This window comes from Salarias fasciatus, chromosome 23 (assembly GCF_902148845.1).
Source record: "Salarias fasciatus chromosome 23, fSalaFa1.1, whole genome shotgun sequence".
Classification (NCBI taxonomy): domain Eukaryota; kingdom Metazoa; phylum Chordata; class Actinopteri; order Blenniiformes; family Blenniidae; genus Salarias; species Salarias fasciatus.
This window is the reverse complement of record NC_043766.1, coordinates 16,930,229-16,940,918: the sequence shown is the minus strand read 5'-3', so window position 1 is coordinate 16,940,918 and position 10,690 is coordinate 16,930,229. Positions and strand designations below refer to the sequence as shown.

Genomic DNA, 10,690 nt, shown 5'->3' with positions numbered 1-10,690 from the left:
ATTGCAGGGGACCCTTATCTCATCACTTAGCTGACCTGAAGGAGTGATTTGCTGTAGACTGATGATAGTGAAGCAGTGTGAAGCTCGAGCTGCTTGGCCCCTGCTATAACAACTCCAGGAGTCTTGAGGAATGTGGGTTTGTCCTGCAGTCCGTTACTACCCCCTCTTTCTCTCCTTCTCTCTCTCGCTGCCTCACTGTCCCCTCCCCTCTTCCAAACAGGGCAATTCCCTAACTTTTTCTCTTTTTCTCACAAGGCTATAGTTCAATATTGCATTCTGGGGCACAGACTGTGTGTCAAATTGCGACTGGGCTCCTCGACACCAAGGCACTCCAATTGCTGCAAGGTATTGTGCACATTAATGATCTCTTGACAACAGCACAATGAAGTTATCAATGGCTTTGATAGCTACTATTGTTCCGGAGATCCCGTTGTTTCACGGAAATTAAGACCTTTTGCATGGCTGTTGAGGGAAAATGGACAAATCACTCGCTTTACATGCGGAAAGACAGACAGATAGAAGTTAAACAAAGTTTTTGTTGATGGGTGAAGCGCAGAAGTTGTACTCTTTCTTTCTTTCTTTTTTTTTTCCTTTCTTTTTTTTGCATGAGCCGGCTTTTGGGAGCAACTGAAGGCAGTCACGTTTTTATTGTTTGATTACTTTGTTTGGTGGAAGCTTCAGTAGTCCGAGCTTTCCTGCAGAGTCAAGCGGAATACAGCACGAGTGCACTAATCTGTTTTCCCATCGGGGAATGACTGGTGTGAGTGAGCTCGGGCTGATGTTGCATTTTTCTTCCATTCATAAAGTTGCGGTGACACGCACAGGCACAATATCGTGGAAAACTGCTTGCGTTTGTGTCAGCCTGCAGTAAATGGGTGAAATGGCTCGGTTGCAGTTTCTGAACAGCTGCAGATGAACACGTTTCATAAATTAAAAAGTGTGCAGCTTTCATTGCTGACCTGTGCAATGGATCTCACTCTTAATATTCGTCTATTTTTGTAAAGTTGTTCTTTTCAAGTTTGCAAAAAAAAAAAAAAAAAAAATCTGCGCGAATATAGCTTTTCTTTTTCTCCTGCAAGAGATGCGTTTTCTGTGACTAATACAAGTTAGATTAGTAAGACACAGCGGATGTCTGATCACTTTGACAGCACAGTTGGAGAAGTAGCTCCCACTGGGTAATTGATCATGCATTTCTTTTGTTCGCCATTGATCCCGCCTCCATTCACTTAACTTTCTGTAATCAGTGAAAAGCCTTATTCTTTCTGTTGTGTCAGGCTGCATTTTTGATGAAAAACAAACATTAAGACGAAAACATACTCGGCCATAAAGATGGAAGAGTGACAATCAATACGTGTATCGATTGGGCTTACATTAAAAAATTGGAAAATTACAAACTTGGCATCAATTATAGGCAGTTAAGGTCAAATTACTATAAATATCTTTATTTTCCTGTCTATTGAAGATACTATCCGTAAATCTGCCTCTCGTCTACCATAAAATGAATGTGAGTCAGTGGGATGCTGGACCATCAGATATAAATCTGTTTTAACTTCTGTCCAGACCAAATATGTAATGTAGCTGGAGACATGACTGAGTAGCTGGAGATTGTGTATCATCAGGGACCCCAAGCTAAAGAGAAGCACTGAGTTTGTGGCTGTCTAATGCAGTTTACCTCTGTATATTTTTTTACTGTGATTCGAATTCACAGGTTTGGGAGAAGTTTGTACTGCTGTAGCTGTGCATAGGTCTAGCAGAGCCAAAAACAATGGCATTTTAAATCTATAAATCACATAATGAGTGGGATTGATTGACAGGACTCTTTCTTTTCTACATGTAATTGATCCTTACAACAAGAAATTGTTAGCACTCTTTTTTATCTGGTGGTGCAATGAGTGTGAAAAAATAACTTATTTGAAACCTTTTCTTTATTATACACTCTTCTTTGCAACCTTTCTGGCACCCGCTAATCATGGGGCAGTTATTTAGGTCAAACAGCCCCAACCTAGTGACTATTAAACACAAGGCAATCATCCTTATCAGTGCTTCAAATATGTTTCAGTAAAACAAATATGTATTCAAAAATCAGAAGCATTATATGTAACAGGATATTTTGTGGCAGTTTGATTTTTGTGGCCTCTTTTTGCCATTGACCCATATTTTAAGGTAGTCTGGATTTAGAAAACTAATCATGTGAGTTAAGTAATTAGTGTGCTGGAAACAAGACACCTGATATAGAGACAATAGATTCCAGACATTGCTGTTGTGTGGCAGGATGGCAGTGCCACAGCTGTTTTCTCGCTGTCTATTGATCCATAGAAAACTCATAGCAGATTCATTCAGGCAACCTGGATTTGGTCAGATATCTTGCTTCACGTTTCGTCTCTTAGCCAAGTGGCTGCATCCGTTCCTGTACTTTCCTTCACTAGTCTGTCTCATCTGTATAGGACGCCAATCACACTACTTAAACATGCTTAAAATGTCTCAGAGGTCTTTGAGTTGTGTTTGATCAAAGTCTTTGCTACTCTTCATGTCATTAAACCTCCATATTGAACTTCTCTTGGTTTCTGTCACTAGACATGTCTTTTTAATCAGTGTGTGGGTTTTGCCCCTGTTCTGTGTAGAGCATACAGTATGTGGTGTCTGTTGAGTGATAAGCCACTTATAAGACTGCTTTGAAGCGCTGTCTAGTGAAAACAGATTGCTAAAAGTCAAGATTTTAGCCTCTTCTGTTTTAGTGAATGCACTTCTTTATTCATTCCTGGACTCATATGTTTTCTCTTTTCTCTTTTAATGCGATCACCAAGCAAGTAAACCCTCACCTCAAAAAGTAAAAAAGGGAAAAATCACATTAAAAATAAGCTAATTAAATTGCAATCCATTTTACAGAGGAATTGTGTGGTTCTCCGTAATGTTCTTCAGCTTGGAAAAGGTACGGGATTTTAAAAATTATTTGATTTGTCACGGCAGTGATCTTTGGGAGAGCTGTTTTTCAGATTACAGTGCTACACTTGCCAGCAAGTAGAAATTCAATTAATTTACCTGATGCCATCAAGCTAAATCATACCATCATGCATAACAGTGATCAAAACCTTGGTGGGAAAGTTTTTGCTAAAAACAACAGTTAAATAAAAATTTAGGTGAAAGTAACAGAAACCGGGATCTGTTGAATTGCTTATGGATTAGGAAAAGCCTCGGTTATATTCTAATCCAGGAACATCAGTGATAAATCTATTAGAACGTTTTATTAAGGAGGTTGAAACATGCAACATACACCAACTCTACCAAAAAAAAAAAAAAAAAAACATTGTTGGCATCATTGACACAGTTTTATGGGGAAAAATTGTGTTACCAAAATCCACTTTCTAATCTTGAGTCATGCTGAAGATATTCAGTTTATGATTCATTCAGAGAATCACTTGGTGAGGGCATGCGAGGTCCTCTGGTTTGCAGAAACATTTGATTAAGAGTGTGTGTTGTGTTGAATGAGCCAAAGTTTGATATGAATCGGCGTGACGTGTTTCATGACTTTGATCTCTGTTCTTTTTCTGTCCAGCCCTGCTCTGGAGTGCACTTCAAGACTGGGTCCGACTCCAGCTGGAGATCCCTCTGCTCAGTCTGGGTCCATAAGGTGAATCGAGAGTCAGAGAGTGAACGGTGGCACTGGGGTGATTTGGTTGGAGGGAAAGCCAGGCCGACCAATGGGATCAGGGAAGCTGGCTCAGGTGCTACTGGGATGGGCGGCGGTGTGTCTTGGGGCAGTTCACTTAGCTGGTGCTCAAACTGGGAATGGACCATACCAAGCTAGCCGCTTCACGGGCAGCGTGGACCAGAGGGAGGTGCAGCGGGTTCGGCGTCGAGGCCAGGAGACACTGAGAGGGTGAGAATCTATGTGTGCGTCTCTGTCTGTGTAAAATCTTTATGCCGCATCAATGCATTTGACAATTTTGTGCGTATAATCATCCATATTGTATCATACAGTTATGCACATGAAGACTGCTGAAAATCAAGTGTGCAACTTTTGTTTTTTTTTTTTTTTTTTTTATAAAAAAGTCAGAATCTTTGTACCTGCCTCTGGAGAAAGTTTGAAATATAAATGGCTTTCCCCTCTATGTTTTCCTGGCAGCTCTCTTTGAGCTGCTGTGCTTTCTGATCCGAGGCCAAGCTCGCCTTATACCGAATTATGAAGCTGAATACTAGCACATTGTTTTCTTAAATACAGCACGTATTTGACCTTAACAGGCTGCTTACCACAGTGAAATATCCACATGTATTTACGGCAAATCGACATTTTCATGGGAAAGGGGGGAAAAGCAGCTTTCTATAGATGGCGTCTCATGATGTGATGATGAGCGGAAAGCGTGACCCAAATTCCCTCAAGTGTGTTAGTTAAGCTGGACAAAGTAGTTCATGACTGCTGTGGAGAGATGTCAGGCCCTGGTGTTTTAGGTTGAGGCGGCCATGGAGTATATTTCTCTATGCGGGGAGATACATATGAACATGAGCGTATGTGTGTATGTTTTCAAAGGTGTTGTTTATGTGTCTAAATGTGGGGAGTATCCAGTGAAATAAACCTCAGGGATCACATCACCTCTTACCAGCTGCAGCCACCCTCCTGTGTCTCTCTTCTGCTGCACCGCTCTTTCACTTTCTTTCCCAAACACCATGAACCTGTGTGTGTGATATCTGCCAGTGCGGCAAAGAGTTTTCATTGTAAATTTTACCTCTTCTTAAAAAACAAAGGATGTTTTGTTGGAGCCCATTTGCAGTCTGCATCAGTTATTCCAATCAGACTCCCATCTGTCCCAGCTTATAGTTCCCCCAGTGCCAAGCCACAGGAAATGAGGTATTCGTATCACCCAAGTGAGGTATGAAAAGGGGCATTTGTTTCACTGCTCCAGGTGACAAAGCAGCAGAAGACATAATAGATGGGCAGAAAATGGGTGAAATAGTAAATGAGAGATAAAACAATGAAGAAAGTGAGAGTATTAATGACAACGAGAGAGAGAAAGTATATTGTATTAAATTGCAACCTATTAATTGTGCCAGGTGTAGTGCAAAGGGAGTAACAAAACTGGTGTTTTCTCTGAAAACATGCCTAGTGAGAGTTCCTGCTGCATAATGATATTAGATGTGTCTGCCTTGTCACTCATTTCACTGAATTTAGAGGAAACCTGTCCATTACAAATAAAGACAGTCATTCTCATCTTGCATTTAGACACATTTTATGAAGCATGTTTTATGTCAGAGTTTGATCTTTTGCCTACCTCTATGACAGAGTCTGACACATCAAGTGTTTACAGAGCCACACATTCAACCACAAGACTGGCATCAAACCAAAAACAAGGAACTTTGTGACGTGGCTGCATAATAAATCAGATTCACAGTTTGTCGAACAAGCAGTGATCAGTCAGACCAGGGAGTCAAGAAATCACGAGACTCTACACAACAGTGAATTATTTCCATCAAATAGTCTGCGGTTTCATGGGAACAAGCAACACAGGCTCGCAGACGTTTTCCATTACATGGCTGAGTTTTGGAAACTGTGCTGTGCTAGCGATGAAACGCTCATGCCGTGATAGTTTCACATACAGAATTAAATAGGTGATGTGATTATACAGGACATCTTTAAAACCCGAGGTAAGTTAAGGTGAAAAGCTCTGTTTGCATGCTGGGCTCTGGGCTACCACAAACTCGTCATTATTTTTATGGGATTTTATAGGATTACAAGGTGTTTCCTGGTAACTGTTACTCAATATAACTTTGAAGTACGTTGAGCAGTCCGGCCTCATGTGTTGAATCTTGCTTCCAGTTACTGTTCTAGTTGTTGACTAAAATAGATCACACATCCTTAGAAATCTGGTAAAATTAGTCACCTACGTGTGGGCCCGTTTCATCTAGCTGCCTCTGGACTGGAGCTTTGAGGATAAATGAAGCACAGTTGCGATGAATCAGTCTTTTGGATGTTTATTACTTTCTTGTGGGCCAAACTTTTCTCTCAAAGGAGTTGTTGAATCTTATTGTAAGTCACTCACATCAGTTAACTGTAATATGTGCAAAGTCACGCTTGTTTCTTACACCCATCACGGAGAACTGTCAGTAACTCCGTGTGGGTTTCGCAGATTTTGTGGGTGGGAGATGGAGTTAGTTTAATGATGGTCATTACGCCGGCCTTGGGCTGGGGTGCAGTGTTTATTTGCTGGCTCGAGCTTTGTATCCCCCGGTCTGTCTTTGGTAGCGCTGAGTCTGATACTGACTGACTGATTTATTGGCTCCAGCAGCACACAGCACCCTGGCATCGGTCCACTCACAGGCGGCGTCTGATCAGACCTCAGGCTGGCTGGTTGGCTGTTTGGCTCGCTTTACTCAATTACTGATTGACTATCTGGTTGGTAGGCTGAGGGCGGGAAAGTAGGAGACAAAGAGCGGGTATTTTCCAGCTGAATTTTTATTGTCCAATGACATTTATTATACATTAGAGATAAATATCTTTTCTGTGTGTGTGTTTGCTAATTTCAACTGTTTGGCACACGTTTACCCAGCTCTGCACACTCAACATCTTGAACACTGGTGAACTTGGCAGACAATCAGCCTCAAATGAGAGAATTACATTCAGTCCAGACCTTTCCAGTACCACCCTGATTGCCTGGACTGGGCCCTACATTTATAGTAGGCCTTGATGGTAGCCTAATCTCAAATAGAGTCAAAAAGAAATTCCCCTATTGAATGCCATAGGAGAAATCGCTTGATGTCAGATCTAAAGGAGCTGAGTTTTGGGTAAAAACCCATAAAAAAAAACCCAGAAAGAATTTTTGACATCACTGAGAAAGTACCAGGTTTCCTCTGTTTTATGAGCAATAGCTGCCATTTCAGGGTTTCCTAGACGTGTGCATTTATACAGGCTTAAAGTGAAATGTACCAACACGATTATCTGGGACAGCTGATTTACATGCAGTCTGTGATTAATGCTTAACATGTTGCTGTGTCTGATAACAAATGTGTCAAATCAGCTCAGTTCAGAAATACATCTACTTCAATTCGAACAGAAAAATAAAAAAATCCCCTCAAGGGTTTACGTGGTAGACCAGAGTGGAAGTCACTGTGCTGAAACTTTTTCTGTTTATCTTGTCAGAACAGTAAGAGAAACCATATGCATACATCATACGAGAGATTAATCTCTCCTGATCCTCTGTAGGTCTCAATTTAATCTCACTTCTATCACTCACCTCACCTCACCTCACTTTCAAATCTAGTGCCAAAGCTCCCCACTGATTCAACTGTCTCACTTGTTTTATTAATTGAGTGAGCCCTCTCACTCATCCATCCATCCATCCATCCGTCCGTCCGTCCGTCCGTCCGTCCATCCATCAGCTAACTATGGGCATACTCTGGACACTGACAACCCCTCACACTCACACCTACAGGCAGTAGGGAGAACAAGGAGAACATGCAAACTCCACACAGAAACACACTTTACATCCATGCTATGAGGCAAGAGAGATTCACTGCAGCACTGTGCTTCCCTCACTAATACATACATTTGTTATTGTTATCATGTAGGATTTCTGAATGAGTCAAAATGTTATTCAAAAACGTTTAATACAGTGAGTGCACAATCATATTTGGGCCCTCTGTTCTTCTTATTACTTTTTTCTTTTCTGTTTGTCTTTATTATATTTTTCCACCTATTCCATACCCATTTAATGAATATTAGTTGAAAAAAAAAACTCTTACATTGCTCCAAAATGATCTTTCTTGCAAATATCAAACTGATGCCCTACAAGTACCTGAAATGAAGTTTCCATCAATGGTCAATACTAATCTGCCTTGTCTTGAAGTACAGTGTAATCTCTGTTTTTTTATGCTCTACATGCCTGTTTCATCTCTTTTCCTGAGCCGAGCGCCCAGGTGTTGCTGAACTCCATAACACATGAATGCTTTTATGAGCAGTGGTCACATATCAGGTAGATGATTTGTGACTTGTGATCAGTTCACTGAAACACACATGGGCACAGACACCTGACCTGGATCTCCGGCAACTGCGGGTTTCTACCGGGTTAATGGAAGCAAACTGTCGTGGTTTTCCCAGTGCTCCTTATAGGTCAGTCAAGACTGGCTGCTTTGAACTGCCTTAACTTTTGACCTTGCTTATTCCTGTGTGAAAAGCACCCTTGGGTCAAAATCTTGTTTGTTTGTTTGTTTTTACAACTTCTTATTTTGTTCTTTTTTGCTAAATGAGCTTGAAGTAGCTACAACAGAAACCAAATTTAAGATTACAATCACTTTTGATAAATCTCTTATAATATACACGTTCTTCATTTGTTTTCTGCACATTTAAATAATTTTGTCTATTTACTATTAACTTGAAACAATCTGTTCATGAACAAATATTGGTCATATATGTATCTGTTTTGGATACTTTAATATTGTATTTTGTTAGTGTCCAATCTCATTTTGTATATTTCTGTCTGGTTCTTGTAAATAATCTCATTTTTATTTTTAATGCTCAGTTAAATCTGGAAAAAAAACAATTTCTTATCTGTTATTTAGATTTACTCCAAGTGGTGCATCATGTCAAATCTTGATTTTGAGTTTTGGGGACCTGCAGTTTGAGGGTCAGCACGGCTGAGGGACGTTTGACCTTTGTTTTTTTTTTTTTTGTCTCGGCAGTGATGATTGTTTTAACCCTCAAAACAAGACACTCAGCAGGCCTTGTTGTGGCATGTAAAGTGCTGTTTCACTATTTGTGTTTCATTTACAGTAATTTGTGGTCCTGTAATCACTTCTAATGGTGAATTCAGTGTCATTTCTCCGCTCATTACTTCTGGATAAGGTGGCGGCGTCTTTCTCTCTTTATTTAACTGTTAATGGCAATTATTGAGCGATCATGGGCTGAAGGAAACTTCAAGTGTTGCGACATCACCACAAAGATCTAATCTTCTTTAAATTGAGCCCTGAGAACAGTTGGACATTTCAATATTAAGGAAAAGCCCCAGGGCCTAAACTCCTTCCTTACGTCTGCTTTTCATTCGGTTTCTCTTCGTTTCACCCTTCGAAGCCTCTTCTCTGTGATGGAGACCAAGAACTTCCCTGAGAAAGACCGAGAGCGAGCACCAGTGGAAGAAAAACAAACCAAAGTTTCTGACCTCAGGGTCAGGCCCTTATAATCTTTCATATATTGACATCCGCAGGTCTTTAGCTTCACTGCTGCATGGCGAAATAGATCAGTGTAGATTTTTGCGTTGCCTGCCCATTAAGGTTTGGAATGTCAATTTCTGAAGTTTTTTTTTTTCTGTGTGTGTGTTTGTGTGTGTGTGTGTGTGTGTGTGTGTGTGTGTGTGTGTGTGTGTGTGTGTGTGTGTGTGTGTGTGTGTGTGTGTGTGTGTGTGTGTGTGTGTGTGTGTGTGTGTGTGTGGTGTGTGTGTGTGTGTGTGTGTGTGTGTGTGTGTTTGCCCCGGAAACTCAACCCCCGCCAAGGGTCTGGCCTCTTCTTGCTTATGCTGCTTTCTGCCTCGTTTCCATATCTCTGTTTTCTGCTCCCACTCCTCCTTCTGCTTCCTTCTTTTCTCAACATAGACTTGTTTTTGCTTTCTCTCCCACTGATCTCTAGTTCCTTTCCCACCCCCCACCCAGCCTCCTAATCGCCTCTCACTCTTTTCACACTTTCTCTCTAAAACCAACGTTCACATTTTAGTGTCTGCAAGGTCCCGAAAGAAGTCCCTCGTGTTATGTTTGCCCCCTTTTCTTTTTATCCCTAATATTTTTGTCTAAATGAATACCTCCTGTCTGCCTGCCCACCTGTTTGTCTGCCCCTTCTCCTTATGCCATCTGTTAATGTGATTGGAGGTGTGTTCTGCTCTCCATCCATCAGGGATTCAAACCCCAGCTGTCATCTGGTGGGGTGGGTGACGGCCTGAGGTTACCACAGACACTCCGTAGTGAGGAGGGTCATCTGTTCCACAGGAAGAACTTCATCTGGCACTAAACACTAAATTCCCAACTTCATATCTGGACCTTTATTCCTGATATTGTGATTGCATATTCAGCATATTATCTACATTTGTTTTGTGTTTTGTTGGCCGAAGCGAATTCAGTCATATAATATGTCAGTGGCTCCGTTTTCAAGACACTGGTATGTAAGTTTTAGACCAAGCCAAGCCAGCTGGTTCCTTCATTTCCAGTCTTGGTGCTAAACTAAGCTTGTAGCCTTGTTCTTGTTCAACTTTGTACTGTATCTTTAAATTATACATTATATTACCTGTAACAAAATGCATTCAAAAGCAAAAGTTGTGTCATTGATCTTGGTTGATTCCACCTTTGCAACTATTTGAAATTGCTTCTTCACTTTCTTAAATTCCTCATTTGTAAATGGAAGAGATTCTGTTTTTGTTTTGTTTTTTTTTAATGTGATGAGTATAATTCTCCATTTATTTGAACATCTGTAGCCATTTGGCATCTAATTTTGTAAAGAAATGATCTGGTTCAGAGCAGCTGAGTAAAAGTTGAGAAAGCTTTAACCTCTGAACATTGTAAAAGCTTCAAATTGAACAGTCACGCCACTAATATATAGTTAAGTTTCTGGGCGGTGTACCTCACCTCATGGATTACTGAGAATAAGGTCTTAAGAAGGTTTTCTCAGAAAGACTGAGTTACTTTCAGAATGTAGAAAATTATGTTTCAGTGGAAGAAAAAG

At 40.7% G+C, this 10,690-nt stretch overlaps 1 protein-coding gene across 1 annotated transcript in view; it reads left to right on the top strand.

The window, feature by feature from the left end:
- Positions 1 to 247: 247 nt before the first annotated feature.
- fbn2b (fibrillin 2b) overlaps positions 248 to 10,690 on the top strand; it is a 71,519-nt gene continuing 61,076 nt past the window's right edge. Inside the window, exons 1-2 of the mRNA XM_030083473.1 lie at positions 248 to 345; positions 3,554 to 3,877. Coding sequence (XP_029939333.1) covers positions 3,699 to 3,877 — 179 coding nt within the window. The 5' untranslated portion in view covers positions 248 to 345; positions 3,554 to 3,698. The remainder of the gene's footprint in view (positions 346 to 3,553; positions 3,878 to 10,690) is intronic.